The 22,468-nt window shown below is 37.8% G+C and overlaps 1 protein-coding gene across 1 annotated transcript; it reads left to right on the top strand.

Moving 5' to 3' along the window:
* The first annotated feature begins 5,379 nt into the window (after nt 1-5,379).
* On the top strand, nt 5,380-22,446 carry eif3d (eukaryotic translation initiation factor 3, subunit D). Its single transcript, XM_020933162.2, has 16 exons — nt 5,380-5,479; nt 6,674-6,799; nt 6,883-6,928; nt 7,081-7,217; nt 7,757-7,842; nt 7,922-7,994; nt 9,075-9,196; nt 9,800-9,932; nt 11,434-11,581; nt 13,533-13,663; nt 15,452-15,537; nt 17,227-17,356; nt 18,641-18,783; nt 20,506-20,698; nt 21,316-21,409; nt 22,355-22,446. The coding sequence occupies exons 2-16, from the start codon at nt 6,677-6,679 to the stop codon at nt 22,366-22,368; spliced, it is 1,659 nt and encodes a 552-aa protein (XP_020788821.1). The 5' UTR covers nt 5,380-5,479; nt 6,674-6,676; the 3' UTR covers nt 22,369-22,446.
* The last annotated feature ends 22 nt before the right edge of the window (nt 22,447-22,468 follow it).

Raw genomic sequence — 22,468 nt, 5'->3', positions numbered from 1 at the left:
CTAAAAAAAACAGAGGGAACTACATCAACCATGATGCTTTGCTCCATTTTGGTGCAAACTACATGAAGAAATAGCAGTTCTAAGCACTTTTAAATCTTAGTTCTTTGGATTAAGTCTTGTCAAGGCATTTTAAGAGGAAAAAGTAGCATATTCACAATTTTGTTAGCCTCCACAAAATATCACAATAAATACCGTACCGTGAGACGCATATCGTAAAAATATCATACCGTGAGATTTGGATATAGTTACATCCCTAATTCATACTGTACACACTATACTGCAAAGTCACTTGTCTGTCAAACTGTTAAAAGTGTTGCCGCATGATCCTGATCAGCACTAAACTGGAAATCCAAAGCTCTTCTATATCATTTCAGACAAACACCATGATAACTCGACCTTGGTGAGGTGTTCCTATAATGGATGGAAGTCTGGGGAAAATCAAGCAAATAATGATCCTGTCTGTTACTGCCTTTTGCTTTTCCATGACTCCTTATTTTTGGCTCATGATACAAAGTCAGAGTACAGGATCTGCAAAATAAGGGTCAAAGGTCTATTTTCAGTTCAGTATTTTTCACATACAAATATTTCTTCATTATAGCAACAAGTCAGATTTTAGGAGCCCTACTTTTTATACTTTTTTCTGGAACATAACAGAAACTTTGTAGTCATTTTTCTCAGTTTCACACTCTGGCAAGTTAAGGTCTTTTGCCTTCATAGGACAGCATACACTGTATTTATAAATGGATATAGCTAACGCAATAGCCGCCATGCTCTAAATATTAAATGAGTATGCGGGTGCCTCCGGCTCCATTGACTCGAGTTGACTTTAAGATTGAAAAACTGTCACCTCTTTCTCTGTAACTGCTGCAATGAGCTTACCTGACCAGCCAGAACCACATGCTTTAAAAAAAACAGGTGGATCTGAAGCCATATCCTGGCCCCCTGATTTCAGAGGGTGTGATTGACAGGTAGATAATCAGAGAGACACATGCTCTGTTCCCATCAAAAACAAACACAGCTGTTTACACACAAAAGGACTGAGAAACTATTAATTATTTCAGGTAAAAGAAGTTATACGTTTTGTTCTGAAGGTTACAAGAATTTTTTAGAGGAGATGTCTTCTGCATTTAAGAGACATGTGACACAAATTAGTGGCTGTGGTTGGATTGTCTCAGGTTTGGATGGAGGATTTTCACTCTTCTGGTTTTGAACAGAATGTAGAAGGGACTGGTCTTAAAGTGTTCATAATGTTTAAAATGACATAGCAGATAATGATGATGTGTATAGACGGTGTAGGATGCTCTATGCTCAGGCAAATACTCTTAAGTTTGGTTCTTATACAAATGATGTAAAGTTGTTATTGTTTAAATCATATTGTACACAGTTGTACACAGCCCACCTCTGTATTAAAGCAGAACTAGGTAACTTCAGCAGTAGTGCTCCCCCAACAGGTCACTTGTGAAAATGCAGTGTCGTAAATATCTTCCCACCTCCCACAGCACAATTACAGAAGTGACCCCGACGTGACACTTTGATCACACACAAATGTGTGATCCTGTTTGATGCTGGCGTGATGTTGGCCATAGTCATATATCACATCAGGGCTAAATTTCTAAATTGCACTTGTTTTTGCTCACTGACAACACAAGCTGTACGTATCCTACCTGCAGATGAGACATGAGCTGCTCAAATCAAAGGATTTATACAAATATGTGTCAGTCTAATGGTTCAGCTTCATAGCTACACTGAAAAACGGAGCACGCTAAGAATAGCATCTACGAGATAACTGCATACTAAAGTTTACAATTACTGAAGTTACATAACTCTAACAGTGATACGAGCAATGCATATGAAACTTATGTGTTCAATAACAATATCTCCAGATCTGCATCACTCCCTCTCTTTCTTTGAGCTCTGTTATTCCTCAAACACCTTCCCGAGATTCACTCCGTGTGAGCTCGGGCACTGTCCTATTCATGTTTTCTTCCATGCATCCTCGGACAAAGGCTTCCACTGTCTTTCAGCTGGTTGTGCCATGGCTAACACCTCAGAAATAAACACTAAATATTTATTCTTCTAGTGATCTGTGAGAAGCGCCAGTAAGGGGTGTGTTGCTAGCTCGGTTACCTGTATGTTGAAGTGCCGTAAAGCAATTTGGCTCTCACGAGAACAAGAACAGAGCCCTGAGAGCTGCCACCGGCAACTGTTTTTTCCACCCAGAGACAGCTGGGGGCACCAGTATACCCTTCAAACACCCTAAGATGTCATATGGAACCATCAGAGGGTCTTTGAAAGACATTAATTAAGGTAAAAATATTACTTAGTTCTGCTTTAATTACAAAAAAGCCAGTTTGCAAAGGCTGCAGGTGGTCTACAATGATGCTTTGTGGGTGCTTTCGAAGAGGCCATGATGGATGAGTGTTTTTTACTGCATGAATGAACACTCTGCAAGTTGCACTAAGAATTTTAATGTACACTTTTATTTGCAAGCTGAACAAATCGGACAATGAAATAATAATGTCGCTCACAAATATGAGATTCAGTGCAATAAGATATCAGTCCAATATGTGGAGACACTGGTATGGTTGTCTTTTAAAAACATAAATGTTTATTGTTTGGTTTTGTCACTGTCCTTGTTTGTTTTAAAAATGGACCATGAGTCCGGAATAAAGATGATGAAGATGATATTAGTCTGCTCTGCATGATCCTGGTGTATTATTTCACTATTTTATCCACTAATAAATTCCTGTTCCTAATAACTCAGCTCTAAATTCGCTCCAATCGTGAGCTTCATTAGACTGGAGCCGAACGCTATGGGTGATGTCACACTCCTTTACTCCACTTCATACAGTTTATGGCTGGGACCCCCCTGTGCTAGTCCCCTAATGCTAATTGTACATTGTGATATGAGTCAGCGTCAGCCCACAAGCCGCTCACCCACCTATCAGTATGGACCACACTATAATAGCCTATTATGCCCTGTTTACGCAGCCATGAAGTGTTTACATGGACCAAACAATTATTAATGCTTCAAGTATGACTCAAACGCAGTAAACACAACTTACATTGATACTCGGCAGCTGATGTCAACAACACTCTCTGGGGACATGACACTAACTGGAGGATCTGCTCAGTCTCAAGCTCTGTTACTCAATTTAGACTTTAATCTGTGCTTTATTTTACACAATCTGAACATAAACTGACTTAATTGAAACTACAACAGGTGAGGTGATTTTCTACTGTTAAACAAGTCAGAAATTTCAATTCATTTCAAAAAATTAGTTTTCAACTTTCCATATGAACATTATGAAAAATTGAATTTATGTTCTCACTCTCAGTTTTCTATCAATCTTCTTTAGGGAGATGAAGTTTCCTAGCTTCCTTGCCCCTTGTGGTTAGAGAGGGAAGAGAGTTCAGCATCCTAACAGCCTTGTGGATAAAGCTATTGTTGTTGCATCGCTCACAATTATGATGACTTTGTGGGTGAGGCGGGTGGTGTATATGTCTTGCAGGGAAGGGATTTTTGCACCTGGATTTTTGCATTGCAGGGTTCTCCTGTTGTGGTCAGTGCAGCTTCAGTGATGCAGCTGGAAAGAATGCTCTCAGTGGTTCCTCTGTAGAATGTGGTCATGATGGGTGGTGAGGCACTTGGCTGCTTGAGTTTTTCACTGGAAGTAGAGGCGGTGCTGGGCTTTCTTCACCAGTGATTCAGTATCGGTGGTCCAGGCGAGGTTCTTACTGATGTCCACTCCCAAGGCTTCATCACATAACATTACAGCTACAGCTAGAGTTACCATCAGTTTTTTTCTATTAGTCACTTTCACCTTTTTGTGAAAAACAGGACCTAGCAACTAAACAGGACCATGAACATTCGTACTGATCACAGGCTCTTGAAACTGTGCAGTTTAAATCCATTTTGTACTTTCTTGACTTTTCAGAACTTAGTTTTCTGCTGAACATGCCACCATAAAAATCCAAGTAGAGCACCCCCAAAGCGATGTCACTGCCAAGTATCAATCAGAGTTTTGACTTTTCCTCCATATGCTATTGCAAACTGCTCTTTTCAGAGTACATAAAATTGTTTGTTTCTCCACTTGAAGCTTGGCATAATCAGAATTCATGGACCTCTTCTCTGGTAATTTACACTGAGTGGGACTGTGAGGGCTGATTCACTCTGTTTTTCCTCATCAGCGTCATACGAATGCTTTGATTTGAGTGCAAGGACATGTTTTTTTTTTTTGCATAAGACTCATACTCTGCAGGAGCAAACACAATTATCTGTCTTTTCTTTCTATCTTGTGAGGTGTGAGAAGCTAATTTAAAGGTGCACTACGTAACTTTTCTGGAATGCCATCTTGTCTTATTATAATGTTATTGTTTGACCAGAATGTTCCACAATATGGCATTGAACTTACCTGTCTCACATTTATAAAGTTTGTGTTTTTAACTATTTAACTAGTGTTTTTAAAATTTTGAAAATGTATTTTTATGGCAACAATTTCCACAAATCTGACCAATAAGTTGGCATGGGGACTCAACCAGCTGGTCTCCGTGGAAATACTGTAGATAAGTTGCCATACCATGGGGTAGATTCCAAGTAAGGCAATTAAATCTCCATGGAGACAAGCAGGTGGCGGACCCTACACCAGAAAAGTTCCATAGTGCACATTTAATCACCAATAACCACTTTACAGCCCAAATTATGCAGAAGACTAGTTTGGTGAAATAATTCATCCTGCAAAATTTTGACATTTTCCATCCTCTCTAATATGGGCTTTAGTGATTTGACATTTGTAAACAAGACTGCTCTTTTGAACTGTTTCTTCATGTGAACGTTGGAACCAGATCTCATTTTTTAAAGGAACCAAATCATTTTCTTTCCAGTTTTTATGCATTTTCATACATATTAATGCTGAACCAACACAAGTGAGAGCTTTGTGCAGAAAAAACATATCTGGCATCATGATAACCGTTTTATAATTGTGATTGTAATGCGATATTGTATTTAGATTATGCATAATTTCAAACACACTGCCATTCTCACTTAGAGCCATTTTGATTAATTCCCTCTGTGATTAATTTGTTGTTAAAATCATTATTTTCTGTCAAATAAGTAATAAAGAGACAGTCTTTTGGACGGCTCTTTGAAATGGTTAATAGTAATGGTGGCTCTTTGAAATAAAGATTCGGATCTCATAAAATTTGAAAATACACTGTAGATTTTAACAATAATAATAATTTAGACGTAGGCTTTGAAGAAAATTTATTTATTACCACGTAGAGTAAAATCCCAAATATGAGGGGAAAAAAGCAACAAAAAATAAAAAATAAAATAAAAAATAAAAAATAAACAAAAACGGAAGTACGTACTGCTTAGCGGCACTGCGTCACTTCCTTTCACACCGGCTCTCTGTCCGGGCTTTGCGCCGTGTCCGGACCACAGGAATAAAAACTCCAAAAAGGCACCACACAACTCACAGTAAGACTCTACATTTTGTGCGATGAAAGAGTAGATAGTACCCTCTTTTTGCACCGCATGAAACTGAAAGATTGTTCGTAAATTGTGGAATCATTCTCTCTGCCGCCCTGTTAGCTTAGCATCGTTAGCACGGCCACCTGGCAGCATGACTAGCACAGAGACTTAGCCGCTTTGCTAACAGCTGGATAAAATCATCAGAACAGTTACACAATATAAACCCCCAGCTTTATTCAGAGAGGAGAGTGGAGCCATCATGGTTACTTAATTTCAATTATTTTTACTACACGATGTCTACGTTGATTTGCGTTTTGCCTTTAGTAGTAGTTCCCTAAATTGCAGCCATTCATCAGGGTCTCATTTGTACAGACGCGTTTCTTCATGTTAGTTTAGTGATGACTCCATATTGTGGTAGCCTTAATGTTATTAGAGATTATGACAGTCTTCTCTACTGCCACAACTGTTAGTGCATTAACGCTACTGTTACACTTGTCATGTAAAAATGTCAAAATATAAAATTTTTGACAAGGCAGGTTTATTTGTGCACAATTCGTGCACAAAATAATTCTTAGTTTACAGAATAAGAAAGATATTAGAATCACAATATAAACAAATCAAAACATAAATAATCATAATACAATTAACACTGAAAGAGATAAAAACCTTTCTGTCATATGCACACAGTTAAACATCCATTTTGAGCCTGGATTTAAACATTGTTGTTAACACTTTTAGTGAATTTTAGATAATTATTGTTAGAAGGAACATCATGATTCAATGATTATGGACACTATGGCTGTGAAATGTAATGTTCTTTCTTCCCCCTTGCCTTGTCTTACATCCCTCAAGTATGTGACCATCTTAGTTATGAAAAAGAAAACTTTCTGTAGGATTTAATGTGGCATAAGCAGCCTAATAGAAAAGGACTATTTTTCTGTCTGGAATAATCTTGACCTCCCTACTTCATTGTATAGTTTGCGTCGTGCTTCCAGTTAGTAGAAAAATAATTGAGTTTCTCGTGTACATTTGGGTCTATGATGACTAGCCCACTGCGCAAGCTGATCAGAGCATGTTATAATGTGCTGCTGCTGAAGAGATCAGTGCTGCTTTTAGGCTGAGGCCCTCTGCATATAACATTCAAATGTATTAACATTCATTCATCTTTAGAGTTACTTCATTTCACCTGTAACTGTGCAGGTCATGGCGAAGTTCCACGCCCCTGTCATCCAGGACAACCCGTCTGGATGGGGTCCCTGCGCCGTCCCAGAAAAGTTCAAGGACATGCCCTATCAGCCCTTCAGCAAAGGAGACCGTCTGGGCAAGGTTTGTATCAGTTTCATTACCTCTGAATGATTCTCAGAAATCTCAAACTTGTTTTAACTGTTCTGTTGCCCTCTGTTGGTCAGGTGGCTGATTGGACTGGAGCAACCTATCAGGACAAAAGATACACAAGTGAGATGCATCCATTTGTTGTTTAGTTTCTTTTTAAAAAAAATGAAAGCAATTATTAGTTGTCATAGCTAAAGTGAAGGGAAACTACTACAGTAGTTTGTAGAGTTGAATCACAGGTTAAAGATGTTAAAGACTTTTGTTCTTGTGTTCAGATAAGTACTCCTCTCAGTTTGGAGGAGGGAGCCAGTACGCTTATTTCCATGAAGAGGATGAGACGAGCTTCCAACTGGTGGACACTGCAAAGACGCAGAAGACTGCCTACCAGAGGAACCGCATGAGATTTGCCCAGGTATGTTATGTTTATATTTTAGACTTTAACTTAAAAATGATTGGACTGAGGTCTGAGGTTTGATAAGCATAAAACATTTTCATAAGGACAATGTATTCTGTCCTTTGGGATGTAAAATGTATTGACCGTTAAACCGTGAAATTGAAGATGTACCTGACTGGTGCAGCCAGGTCATTGTCTCAACACCACAAATGTTATGTTTTACTGTATGCAGCCTCATGTATTTTAGCTTGTCAGTATGTGTGTTTTGTGTGTTTGTGTGCATGTTTGTGTGCATGTATGTGGGTGAGACTGTTCATGTGACTGTCTGTGTTGTTTGGTTGTGTGGGGTCAAGCAGTTGTGGGGGTAGTTTAATTGGGTGGAAGTGAAGGTGGGATTGTTTTAATGACTCTAAAGCATCTTTAGTTACATTTTATTTGTATGAAAAGGGCCTTACAAATAAAGTTTGATTGATTTGAATTAAAGGCCATGGAGTGGCATACAGTATATTTAATTTATTTCCTGGGTTGTCTTAACCTTGAAATTTAAACTTTCACAGAGAAACCTGCGTCGTGACAAGGACCGGAGGAACCTCACTCCGTTCAACATGCAGACGCTGCCTAAGAGTGCCAAGCAGAAAGAGAGGTGAACATATCTGTAACATGAGGAATGGTGAAGATTTTCCATTAGAAATTTTGAAAGAAAAACAATTGTGTGTCTTCAGGGATCGGATGCGACTCCAGAAGAAGTTTCAGAAGCAGTTTGGTGTTCGTCAAAAATGGGACCAGAAATCCCAGGTATGTTATGTGTACATTAAGGTTGTCAAAAGTATCAAAAATCAGATGCTCACAGAACCAGTATCGAAAAGTAACTGAAAAATCGGGTAAGTGACAACATTTTACCATCTTGAACAGTTATAGAGACATTTTGATCTCAGAACCACTGAAAATTACATTCTATTGTCTGCTTTCCCCCATCATCGTTGTTTTGTGAAAAATTGGAAATGAGTACCAAGCCCCTTCCTTAGAATTGACATGGAGAAATACAAATGAAATTTTTGTATTGTGACAACACTAGTTTACACTATAGTTACTTCAATGTATCACTGTAAAGTATTAATTTGCAAAGACCATGACTTTGGCCGTACCGGCTTGTCAAAGTCGTCAGATTTCAGAAGTAAGCAGGGCCGGGCCTGGTTAGTACTTGGATGGGAGACAGAGAATTCCAGGTGCCACAGTGGGGCGCCAGTCGCAAAAACTGTCATTGTGTCCTTAGGCAAGACACTTCACCCACATTGCCTAGTATGAAAGTGGTGTGTGCGTGAGTGATGGTGGTGGTCGGAGGGGCTGATGGCACAGATTGCCAGCCTCGCCTCTGTCAGTCTGCCCCAGGGCAGCTGTGGCTACAGTAGTTTACCATCACTGAGTGTTGAGTGAATGAATAATGAACTGTAAAGTGCTTTGAGTATCTTGAAAGGCACTTTATAAATGTAATGATTATTAATTAATTAAAAGAAACTTGTCATAAAGAAGTAAATCTGAGCTTCCATTTGGACTTTCTTATAACAAAATTGTAGCTATTCACTTGCATCTCATTTTGTGCTAATGTTAATATTGGGTCAGTGATGACTAGCCCACTGCGCAAGCTGATCAGTGCATGTTACGGTTATGTGCTGCTGGAGATGCCAGTGCTGCTTTTTAGGCTGAGACCCTCTATACACATAAAATAGTACCTTAACACTATTGTTTGATAAATAAAGTTGATTTGTTTGTATTAGCTAAAATGATTAAAATATGGATAGTTTGTGCCACCATAGTCTCAGTGTAAACCTGTGAGGAAACAATGGCTCAGTTTTGTTCCTTGCACCGTCTGCTTAGGCTCAGCTGAAGCCGAGGGACTCCTCTGTGGAGGTGAGGAGCGACTGGGAGGTCAAAGAGGAGATGGACTTCCCCCGACTGATGAAAATGAGATACATGGAGGTGGCTGACCCCGTGGACATGTGAGTTTGACTCAAGTGCTGACTACTATGAGGTTTTCATGCTAATTATTTAAGTTAAAGATTGATGTTTCCCATGCTTTGCATTAAAAGGCCTAAATTCCTGTATTCTCTGATCTATGTTACAGTGTTGTTTCCTCATCACAAACATACCCGGAGTTTTGTTTTGTTTCATTCACACGTTTAAACACAAACTTGCATATTTTGGCTGAAACCTCTCAAACCTTCCCTAGAATCTTTTGAACAATTTCAGCCCTGAAATTGCCTACCTCTCCTGATCCAAAAATAAAGCACAGCTGATAAGTTGAAAACTACCACTATATGACATCACAAGATGAAACAACATTTTGAACTTTGGAGATAGGGACAGACTAAAGGGTTACTCAAACATGTGTGAATGAAACAAAACACAACTCCAGGTATGCATTTGCGGAGGTAACAACGTTATAACATGTCTTAAAACTCACAAGAATCCAATTTGTGTAATATAAGACCTTTTTAGTAAGTAGTAAATATAAGAAATATTTCCAACCAGTGCTATTATTCCTTCAATATTAAACAAAGTGTATAGTTAAAATGTAAAGTTAAGTTCTTCCTTCTCTGCAGTGAGTGCTGTGGAGCTCTGGAGTACTATGACAAGGCATTTGACCGAATCACAACCCGAAACGAGAAGCAGCTCAAAAGCATCAAGAGGATTTTCCACACGGTCACCACCACAGATGACCCTGTCATCCGCAAGGTCTGCATTTAGACTAATCTGTGGATGTTTGTTATTTTAAAAGAAAGATGAATTGCTGGATTTCAGATGACATCACAGCATTCTATAGGCCAATATTATTTACTACAGGTGGGGGCAGGTAAAAAGATTATTGTTCAACTGCAGATATTTGAGGCATTTAGCATGGTTTTGGGTCTAGCCGGTAATAGAAATAATCAGGTTTCATATTTGGGAATTTACCTTTCTGATGTTTCATGGCAAATATCAGATAGGCCCACCCATCTGTATTAAATATTATAATCCTATAGAATGTTATTATGTCATCTAAACCAAGCAATACCAATGTTTTTTTGAGATCCAACTCTTATTGGTGGAGACAGAGTTTCCTATTGATAACATGTACTTTCCTATAAAATATCTAAGAGGTAAATTCACAAATGTTGAAACTGATCATTTCTATTGGTGACAAGACCTTCAAACTCACTGTATATCAACAGAAATCTGCTTTTTAACAAAATTAAATTTAGCTCTCATTTGTTGCATTCTTGTGGACCAAACCTCATGTCTTATCTCATCTTGTGGAAGTCCTGTGCCACCTGTAGGACACAAATCATAGGCAATTACAGACAAACACAAGTACAGTGCAGGCCAGCAGGGGGCAGCAAGCGCAGGTATAATTAATCGGTATTCACATGTCTGGTTAATTTTTGTTGCCTTATTTCTAGCTAAAAGATTGAGTTATGAATCATTCTTAGCTTCTCTGTATGCCTGAGTAACTGAGTGAGTCACAGAATGTAGATTTTATATAGAACTAAAAAATGATTCATTTATGAAACCCAATGTGAACTATTCACTGTAAAAAGATATACAAATATTCATCAGTTGAACAGAAATAGATGAGGAACTTGAAAAGGTGCATTGCTCAGTGCCTTTGTCATCAGGTTCTGACTTTTATAATTTGTTTTATTCTAAAGAATTGATCACTTATTTAGATTTTATTTGATCTTATGAAACAAATATCATTTAAAGGTGCATTGTGTAACTTTTCTGGTGGACGATCCGTCAAAAGCTTTTCTCCATAGAGATGTTAGTGCTTTGTCTGTAGTGTTTCACAGTATAGCAATAAACCTTTCCTTCATTGTGGAAACCAGACCAGAGCAAGTAACAAATCAGATCTCTGGAGAGGCAACCCCACTCACAGTCAAAATGCCAGTTTTTCTAGGTATATGTGAGTGATAAAACCATGAATAAATGTAAGGTAGAGCTGTTTAATGTCATACTGTGGAACATTCCAAGCATATTGATTTCCTGAACAAAAACAAGACAGGCTTTCAATAATTGCCATAATAAGTGTAATTTCTTCTTAGTTCAGCTCCAAATCACATGCTTTTCCTGACAGAGAATCAGCTGTAGACTCCTTCATTAAAAGCCCTCAGCTAATCGTTCACAATTAGAGATGTCTTGATAGTCTTGATTAAAACAGGATTAATTTGCATAGCCCTGATTTTATTTTGTTTTGCAGTTGGCCAAGACTCAAGGCAATGTGTTTGCCACTGACGCCATTTTGGCCACTCTGATGTGCTGCACGCGCTCAGTCAACTCCTGGGACATCATCGTCCAGAGAGTTGGAAACAAGCTGTTCTTTGATAAGAGGGACAACTCCGACTTTGGTGAGACTTGAGTTTATTATATTAGTGTATTATTCAGTATTAAGGACCCTTTATTACATAAAATTGACTCTTGTGAGCCTTAAGCCATGTTATAACCTAGTTACCTCCTCAAAAACATACCAGGAGCTATGTTTTATTTCATTCACACATGCCAAAAGTGTTTTTAGAGCATTTAAAAGTTCTTATTTTTCTCATTCAGTGACAAACAAAATAGTTTATAGTTTTACAGGAAGTGCTCCAATGTCCATAGACCTTCACTAAAATAATTTGGATGATTTCAGCCCTGCAATTGCCAATCTCTACTGAACAAAAGGTAAAATGTAGCAGCTAACATGAAAAGTACCACTATATGACATCAGAAGGTGGAACAGAGAATTTTGAGCTTTGGAAATGTACACAGAATAATAATAAAGGCTTACTCAAACATAATATATGATCTTTAAACTGAATGAAATAATTACTTGAGTATTATAAGTTTTGGTAGACCCTGCATGAACACCCATGAAGTTCATAGGTGAAAAAAGACCTTTTCATAGCACTCAAGCTTTGAATACAAAGTAATGCAGTATTACTCAAGCATCACTTGAACTACAACAGCAGTGATCTCTTAACTCAGCAGCTGGTTGCAAAAATTTTTAGCCCTGTCTAAGTGCTTCCATAATCCATACATTTACATAAAACACGAAATATAGCTACACAGGTGTTCAAAAGCATGTTTATGGATGTGCATTTATGTACCTTTTCCCCCCTCGTATGCTATCTCTGACATCATGTCCATTACTGCTGTCTGTGAAATTGCCTGCACTATAACTGTTATTTATTTTGGTTGACGGTCCCCTATATATTAGTAAACTAACGATGAAATATAAGCTAAAGTATTCTTAATATGTGTTAACTTTTCCATGTTCTATAAACAAAAACAGATTAAAAAGGCACATAAATGAACAGCAGTAACTGTAATCTAACTTTTCGGTGGGGGTCTGTCACCTTCTTGTTTCTATGGACATATTGCTCTACTTTGATTGTTCCACGATATGACATCAAACAGGTCTATTTTATATTAAATTGCAGGTGGTTTCATTGCTCAAAAATGCCTAGAAAAACAGGCATACTGACTGTGAACAGGGTCACCTCTCCACAGATCTGACCTATAACTTGATCTGGTTTGGTCTCCATGAAGATAGAAAGGTTTAATACCATACTGTGAAACATTTAAGACAAAGCAATTTTCTCCATGGAGAAAATGAGGTGACCTTTAATAAGTTGTTGCTTGTTTGAGGACAGCCGTATTCTTGGCATCGTCATTTGTAAACAGGGTTTAGTATTCATAAGTGACTTAACTTTAGCCTAAAGCCCTTTGGTCATAGTTTTAGGTGAAATGTTTGTAACAGTCTATTAATAAGTACATGACCTTTAGAAAATAAACTATTACTACTACTACTAAACATTTACAGCACACACTTGGACTATTAGACAGTCGCAGACATATGGTCCATCATTCATGTAAGTAGGCCTGTCATTGTAATTATTAAATCGACTTAACTTTCTGTATATGATAGAAAAAACAATAACTTTTCAGGCTCAATAAATATCCTATGGAACTTTTCTTTGAACTAGCAAAGAACTGTCTTTTTGTAGTATTAAGACTATTTGATTCATTATACCATTAAAGTTTCATTATGGAACTTTTATGGAGAGGTCATTGCCAGGAATGTTCAACAGTATGGGACTGTCATTAGCTTTATTTAGCTCCATGGAAACATGCAGGTGATGCAAGCAGACAGGTTTTAGATCAGATCTGTGGAGAGGAGAGCCCACTCTCAGTAAGAATTCATGATTTTCTATATTTTTGAGCTATAAAAGATATATAAGTGAAACATTCTAGGCAAAGATTTTTTTTTCCTATGCTCTCTCAGCTCATCCTCCTGTTTATTGTGTTATGTTATTCCAGACTTGTTGACTGTGAGTGAGACTGCCAATGAACCGCCCCAGGACGAGGGAAACTCCTTCAACTCTCCACGAAATCTGGCCATGGAAGCGACCTACATTAACCACAACTTCAGCCAGCAGTGTCTACGCATGGTCAGAATAAAGGAACACATTATGCTATTTTCTGATATATGTTATTATAATGTTGTTTTCTCATCAAAAACAAACCTGGAGTTGTGTTTTGTTTCATTCACACGTTGAACACACACATCCTGCATATTTAGGCTATGTTCTTCTCTCGAACAAAAAATACCTTGTGATGTCATGTGGTAATACAGTAAACACCTAGAATCCTCGCTAGAATCACTGGGATGATTTCAGGCCTGGATTTGAAATCTCTACTGAATAAAATTTGAAAGGTAACATTTAACCCGAAAAACTACCTTTACATGACATAACAAGTTGGAACAGAGCATTTGAGATGTAGACAGACTAATAATAAAGTGTTACTCAAACATGTGAATGAAACAAAACACAACTCCAGGTCTGTTTTTAGGCAACCTCATTGTAACATGGCTTAACTCTTTCCCCCCTGGACGCCTACTAGGAACAACCTACATATGTTACTAGTTCTACCCATAGAGCATAATTGCATAAAAGAAAACAGACTTCCACGAGTGATTATAAATGATTTTTACACTCATGAACGTAATTGTAACACAGACATATTTGTATCTCTGGAAACCTTAGACTCTGAACTATTCATTTATGGATGTTTAAATGTGATTCAACTCATTTACAGGTGTATAACAGCTCACTGAAAATGAGAGTTTACCTGGTCAGGTGCAAACTCGAAAACAAAAAACTACATTCAGCATCTGATATCTGCATGTTCTGAGTACTATATTAATAAAAAAAAATATATATATATATACTTTGTCAAAGTATTTAAACAGATTCATATCACCAGATACAGTATAGCCAAGTGTACACCTGTTTTTACCTGTTGTACACCTGTGTGCACCCAATTCATTTTTTTCCATTTAACTTATTCAACTCATTTAACTTATTCAACTTATTTTATTTATTCAACTAATTTAGCTTATTATAATATAATAATAAAACTCTTCCTCGTCAGTGGGTGTTCAGTATTTGTCATCTTGGCTATTTTCTCGTGCGCAGAGCTCCGCATAAGCGTTTTTTCTGTAGCGATTCTGTTATACATCGCATCTTGGAAAAAAAGACTGAAATATTTTAAAGGACTGGCCTGGGCAACATCCAGATTTCAGGGCAATTTTGGTTCATAATCGAGTATAAAGCTCAGATAATATCTTCGGACATCGCAGGACTCCACACAGACGCATCAGCGGCATTCTCATCTTCTCCCCGAAAGTCCGTCGCTATCACTGTTTTCCACTTTATAATCAACTTCAACATCATCACTTTGAAATCTATAAAAGTCACTTTCTCTAAACTTATCCATAAAATACGTCCGCTCCTCATTATTTCTAAAACTGTGCGCCACAGCGCCGTGATCTTTCCATTGCACGTGTTTCATGTTGTGTTTTTTCCGGAAGCTACCATCGTCACTATTTCGATTAATTTCGGAAAAAAACGGCGAAAACATATCCTTGAATCCTATTGGTCAGTCTAGTGTGGGTTGTAGTGGCCCCCACCGATCACAGTCTCTGTTTAAATGTGAAAAACCGAGCCATTTCTAAAGGTCGCCAAATCACGTCTTTAGTGATACGGCGGAGGTGTCAAAAGTCGTCATTAAGGGTTCGGGGGGTCGTCAAATGTCGTCTTCATAGGGGAAAGAGTTAATGCTAAAGTTGTCTACCCTTTTTATCACAATACATGATATTGTTTATTGTCCCATCCCAATTACACTGATTATTGCACCAAAAGTTTTCTCATTTGTTTCCGTTTTATTATTTTTAGGGAGGTGAACGCTACAAGTTCCCAAACTCTAATCCTTTTGTAGAAGAGGATATGGACAAGAGTGAGGTGGCATCTGTTGCGTACAGGTAAGAAATAATGTATATGCAATGTAAATAAAAAAAACACAGAAACTTAAAGGTGCACTGTAACTTTTCTGGTGAATGGTGTAGATGTTGTTGCTTTGCCTGGTATGTTTCATTGTATGGTACTAAATAGGGTTACGATGGTAGTTTTCTCATAATCAATAAGGGGGGAAAAAACAATTCAGTACATTAGAGGCCATGCAGGTGCCTCTTGCACTTTGATTCTGCAGAAATCAGTGATGTTTTCCAGCCCCTTGTAATGTTGTCCTCTTTCCCAATATGGATAGACCGTGTGTGTGACCAAGTATTGAAAAAGTGTATACTCTGGATCGCAGGCAACTGTACTTTAATAAATACAAGAAAATACAAGACGTTTTTTAAAATGCCATACTTTGAAATGTTCGATGCAAAGCAGTAAGCTCTCCATGGAGACAAGCAGGTGGCAAACCCTCACCTGAAAAGTTAAATATAAAAAATGATCTTGGAGTTTAAAAAAAACATGACCTAAGGACTGAAATACAACATTGGAAACGAAGAACTTCTGTGTTAGAAAAGTTCACAAACATACTATAGTTCTCATTATTTAACCTTAAACGAGTTACCTGTAGTCTCCACGTCTTATGTAACCAATAAGTCATTATAAAGTAAATTTTCAGGGGAAAGAGAAAAAAAAAGAAAAGAAAAGTGTAGCCTAAGGATGGTTCTTATTGCAAAGGAACAAAGAAGCTCTATAATTCAGCAGCTGCAAATACAAAAGAGTGACTCAAAAAACCCAGTAATTGGTGCTCATTATTCAACTTGAAGCCAGAAACTCGTAAGTCGTGTGTTTAGAGGTATCGTTCTGCTGAGATTTAAATGGGGCTTAAAGGGCCTATTTTATGCTACTTACTCATCTATGTTATTATGTTTCCTCATCACAAACATACCTCGAGTTGTGTTTTGTTTCAATCTTATATTAACACACGCAAAATGCATATTTAGGCTGAGTTCTTCTCTCAAGCAGAAAACACTCTGTTCAACCTGGTGATGTCATGTGGTGAAACCAGAAGTGCTCTGCTGTGTTTTTAAACTCCATACACTTTCACTAGAATCATTTGGACGATTTCAGCCCTGGAATTGCCAATTTCTGTTGAAGTAAAGGTAAAAGGAGCTGTTAATTAAAACTACCACTACATGACATCACAAGGTAGAACAGAGCATTTTGAGCTTCGAGAGTGCAGTCAGACTAATAATAAATAATTCAAACATGTTTGAATGAAACAAAACACAACTCCGGGTAAGTTTTCGATGAAGTACCAACATTAAAACATGATTTAAAGGTCACATGAATCAATTTTGCGTGATACAGAACCTTTGAAAAATTTGCAGAAAAATATTGAATTGCATTTTTTTTCTGACAAGCATTTCAATTGCAATTAGCTTAAATAATGGAATTCTGTTCAAATTAGCTTTTTTTTTTTAAAAGCAGAATAAAACTGGATAGTTTGATGAAAGAAATTAAGGCACTTAAAAAATTGCAGCCTTTGTGGTTTGCTAATTGCGTCCATTCAGCTTTTGATTCACTTGCCCTGGGTTGCAGTGTTTTTTCTCATGTTTTTCCTTATTGTAATCTTCACCAGTAATCACCATATGCAGGCTGTGTACTTAAGTCGGTTGTTCACAATTTGATGCTCTTATTTCTTTGTCGTTCAGATACCGTCACTGGAAGCTGGGAGAGGACATCGATCTGATTGTTCGCTGTGAGCACGATGGAGTGATGACTGGAGCCAACGGAGAGGTGTCCTTCATCAACATCAAGACCCTGAACGAGTGGGACTCCAGGGTAAGAGCTGGCTGCTGAACGATCAGAGTTGGACAATCTGAGTTTTTGGTTGCTGTGTACGAAAAGGGGTGAGGACTACAAAAGTGTTTACTGTGACAACTTAAGCAACAACAAATGCTCTACTGGGGCTCCAGAACATTCATGTAATTATTCTCATATTCCTTACATGAAGCTTGTTTGTCCTCCAGCTAACCTAAAAAACATGCCATTATTAGGATTGGAATGAATAACCCCCTAACCTTAATGTGCCTTTGACAAGTTGGACCACTTATTTCATTAAAACACACTACAATCATTACATGTTTTTGTTAAAAATATTAGCTATTCTTTCCAGTTTGGCAATATTTTAAGGTTTCAAATTGTACTGGTTGTTTAATAGTTGTAAATCATGACTTCACACTAGAGGAATTCCATGTTACCCGGCAATTATCATGTACAGTGAGCCAAACTCCTCTAATGCAGTGTTTCCCTTTTTTTCTGGGGACCCATATTTTAAAAGTCACAGACCTTCATGAATAGACATTATTTGTAAATCACAAAATAAAGGTGGATTTGACCGTTATTGAGCATTAATGAGGATATTTTATTGTTGACTGAGTGATCGTGTCTCTCTGAACAATTAGTATTACTCAAGTTTTAAAAAGTCATTGAAGCAGCAATAAATGGATCCATAAGTCGCCTGTTTGGACATTAAATGTAGCCTATTTCTTTTTCTTTTCAACATTCAATTGAACCAGCAATACTGGAACAAAATAGTCAATGAAATAATTACAAAAAGATTAGAAATTAAAAGATGTCTCAACATTTTAACGTTTCTAATGAGATAGGTGGGCCTGTTTGTTTTTTTTGTAGTGAGTGCTAGTCCAGGGTGCAGGAGGAAAGCACACCAGTAGATCAGGCGACCCCAAAAAAAATCTCTTGTGACCCACCTGAGGGTTGCGACCCAGTCATTGGGAAACAATGGTCTAATGTACACAGAAATTATGATATGACAAATCAAAAAAATATTGATTCTCTATAAAGAATTAATGTTCTTACTATGGTTTTGGCCTAAAGTTCCTGATTTTTACTGGAAAAACAGGACAAGTTTTGCCGTAATGGTAATCCTAACCATGCATGTATTGATTCTCAGACAGCAAAATGCTTTATAATTAGACAGACAATACAGATGGGCCTTATTTAGTCCTCAAGAGCAATTTATATGTGGAAAAAAATCAGGCCTTTAATTCTACTGGATTGTGTGTCTTTTCTTTTAACACTAACCCTGTATTCTGTTCTGGGCAGCATTGTAACGGAGTGGACTGGCGTCAGAAGCTGGACTCTCAGAGAGGAGCTGTTTTGGCCACTGAACTGAAGAACAACAGCTATAAACTGGCCAGATGGACCTGTTGCGCCATGCTCGCTGGCTCCGAGTACCTCAAACTGGGGTGAGCAATCAACCATTTTATACACATTTTTAGTTCAGAATCAGACTGGAGAGAAGGAGACTTTAAAGTGTGACCAAACACCTAAACTGCAGCCGCAGCCACGTTTCAAATACAGCTGCTAAACTGGGCAGTATCTGGGTGACTAACAAAAGAGTTAGTGGGGTAGAGAGCGGGTTCTGGGGTTATCAGAGCAGTGTGATTGGACTAACAGATAGACCATATAAACAAGTCACATGAAGTTCATTGAGGCTGGTAGTTATCAGGATGAATTTGGAGCAGAGTGTCATATTTGGAATTCCAACTGTGAGTATCATAACAACCAAAAAGCCAATCCAGAGTGAGGCTGATTTGGCAGGGAGATGACGCTTAGCAACGCTGTCAAACTTGTTGCTAACACTAGCAGGGTTAACCTCAGATAAGGAAGGTGCCTGATTTGTCTGTTGTTAATGTTCATATCTTGACTTAAGCACAAATAAAAATGCTACACCCCCTATTGAGTGAGCGACAGGTGGGTTTAACCAATCACAGTGAAGCATGACATTTCAAAAGAAGATGATGACTTAAAATACTGCTTAGGGGTAATACAAATATAGGAAGTAGTCATGAATCGTTATAAAATCGAAATTACGATCTGGCTTCAATAAAATCATGATATTTTGTCGTAGTACACACCTAGATCCTGGTAATGACCACAACATTTGTGAGGCTGTCCTGTGCAGTGCAGCCAGTGCCTGCAGCCTCTGCTTTGCCAAGCCATCGTCATAACAGGTTTGCTGCCAGACTAGAGCACTGACCAAAATCTCTTGGCATTTCTCTCCGGTTTTCTTCCCCAATCACACATGGCTCATTAAAACTGATTCCTTGGTTGTGAGCTGAAGTGCTGTTCATCTGCCAGTCTCACAGAGCAGTCAGTGTAACAGTTTGCCTGGCAGCCAGACTGGAGTTTTCTGCATGTTTGTAGAGGATTCTCAGTCTGGTCACCACTCTCTCCTCCGCCTCTCCTCAATCAATCTGAAGGGGAAAAATTCATTATAGACAGCTATTTGGGCTGAACATTTTTCTAAAATTTATAATGGTGCTTTTTCTCACAAGTATTGTGATTAAATTTGTGAGTTATGTTTAAATATTTAAGCATTTCCATTAAAATCTACAAAAAAACTTAAAGGTTCACTATGTAACTTTTTGGTTGGGAGTCTGTCACCTGTTTGTTTCTATGGATATGTCACTGATCTGCCTGGAATGTTCCACAGTTTGACATTAAACAGCTCTACTTTACATTTATTCAATTACAGGTGGTTTTATTGCTCAAAAATACCTACAAAAACAGGCATTCTGACTGAGTGGGGTCAGTTACAATTAATCTGGTCCCCCTAACAGCTATTAACCTTTATCTAAATTAAATAAAGGCCTATAAATATTTAATTAATTTAATTAAATTTTTAAAAACAGATGAAGCATAGTGAGACCTATATAGTAGACACAATCACAATAGGTCTTCTTTAAAGGGCCTCTAACTATTTACATTTCTTCTGGTAAAGATAAATGGCAATAAATCAAAAACCTGCCTTATCTGTTCCTGTATCTGTTCAGGTAGTGAGATTCCATTCAGTGTGCTTTTGGGGGCAGATTTAAACTACAGTTTTATGCAGAATAAGGCAGGAGATTTTTTTTTTGTGGAGGAAAATCTAGTCCTGCAGTTTGCCCATTCCAGTTTCTTTTCAGGTACGTTTCTCGTTACCATGTGAAGGACTCGGCACGCCACGTGATCTTGGGCACGCAACAGTTTAAACCCAATGAGTTCGCCAGCCAGATCAACCTGAGCATGGAGAACGCCTGGGGCATCCTCCGCTGTGTCATTGACATCTGCCGCAAACTGGACGAAGGGAAGTACCTCATCCTCAAGGACCCCAACAAGGTAAGAATACAGCTTACATGTGTTTAAAGGGCCCATATTACACTATTTTCTAATGTTTCTTCATCAAAAACAGACCTGGATTTGTCTTTTGTTTCATTCACACCTGTTTAACGCACAAACCTTGCATATTGAGACTGGGTTCTTCTCTTAAATGGAAAACTGCAAGTACTCTACTGTCTTTTTATACTCCATATACCTTCACTAGGATCATTTCAGCCCTAGAATTGCCTGTTTCTTCTTAACAAATGGTAAAGGGTAGCTGATAACTTGAAAACTAGTACTACATGACATCACAAAGTGCAACAGAACATTATGAGCTTTAGACATGTAGACAGACTAATATTAAAGGATTATTCACACGTATGAATGAAACAAAACACAACTCCAGGTCTGTTTGTGCTACGGGAAATATATCATAAATATCAGATAATAACCTAATATGGTCCTTTTTAAAGCTTCATTGAACAAAATAAAGATATCATTTAGTTTATTAGAATTATACGATTTAAACAACAACAGGCAGCAAATATTGTCTTATGCACTTTACTTTTTATGTTGGGAAAAGCCATATTGCATTTGTTTTAACAAGTCTTCTGTCCATTATTGTTTGATTACAGCAAGTGATCCGCGTCTACAGCCTTCCTGATGGCACCTTCAGCTCGGACGAAGAGGAGGAGGAAGAGGAGGATGAGGAGGACGAGGAGGAAGAAGGTCTGGTGTCATTTAAAATAAGATATAATACTTAAAGGAACTGTGTGTACGATTTTAAACTGAATAAACTTGCCCTTTGTGTCTACAAATAAAAGGTCAAATCCTCAGTTATAGCTTTTATAAAAACAGTGGACATGATAGGTTTTGGTTATAATTTGGTGCTTGAATAATTTGATTAAGTTTGGTGGTTCTTAAGATGATTGACCAGTCAAAAAGCAGAATGAGCCTTTCAGGAGTCTCTCATTTAGGTGATGAACATAGATCAGGAGTCTTTAACCTGTAGCTCTCCACCCCCTTCCAAGTAGCGCACCAATGGATTTCTGAATTACACGTATTGTGCTGAATAAAATTTGAATATTTAAATGCCTATTACCATTGTGCATGTATCAATGAAGAAAATTGAAGCTCACGATTGTAGTGGTTATGGGGTGAATTTGGATCTGAACCCAATATTAGGAACAGGAATTTATTAACAGACAGAACCCCAAAATAAAAAACAGAATCATGTAGAATGGGTTAATACGAACATTTTAAGACCAAAATGACGGGGCAGCAGAGAGAGGGGATGACAATCTTTCTAATGTAAAATGAATTGGAGTCAGTGGAGCCAAAAGCTTCCCCATGAGCACTTCCTGTTATGAGTGTGGTGAAATTGTGTTTGAAATTCTAGTACTATGACAATAATGTCTAATTTGGTGATTTTCAGACAGACAAATTGTTAAGCAAATCTGTGCATAACAATGTGGTAGTATTGAAGAGTAGTTGGTAGTTAGAAAATACTAGCAAGGGGTTATTTGAAGGTTTAGTCCTGGTTTATGGGAAATGCTGAATTTTTTGGTGTAGTACAAATACACCACCCACAGGCCAAACAATGAAATACACACATTTTTGAGTATATCTGTAGTTCAATTACTAATGCTGCATATTTGTATTGTCTCATTTCAGATGAAGAGAACTGAAGAGGAAATAATCCTGACCAAATATGGCCTGTCACAATTGCATACATTCTGGCATAAATAAAGAGATATTGGCCTAAATCTTGTTTGTGTTTTTTTTTAA

The sequence above is a fragment of the Boleophthalmus pectinirostris genome, unplaced genomic scaffold, assembly GCF_026225935.1.
Source record: "Boleophthalmus pectinirostris isolate CB_2022bp ecotype Guang Dong unplaced genomic scaffold, ASM2622593v1 HiC_scaffold_17, whole genome shotgun sequence".
Classification (NCBI taxonomy): domain Eukaryota; kingdom Metazoa; phylum Chordata; class Actinopteri; order Gobiiformes; family Gobiidae; genus Boleophthalmus; species Boleophthalmus pectinirostris.
The sequence above is the reverse complement of the archived record's forward strand: the minus strand, read 5'-3'. Positions and strand labels throughout refer to the sequence as shown.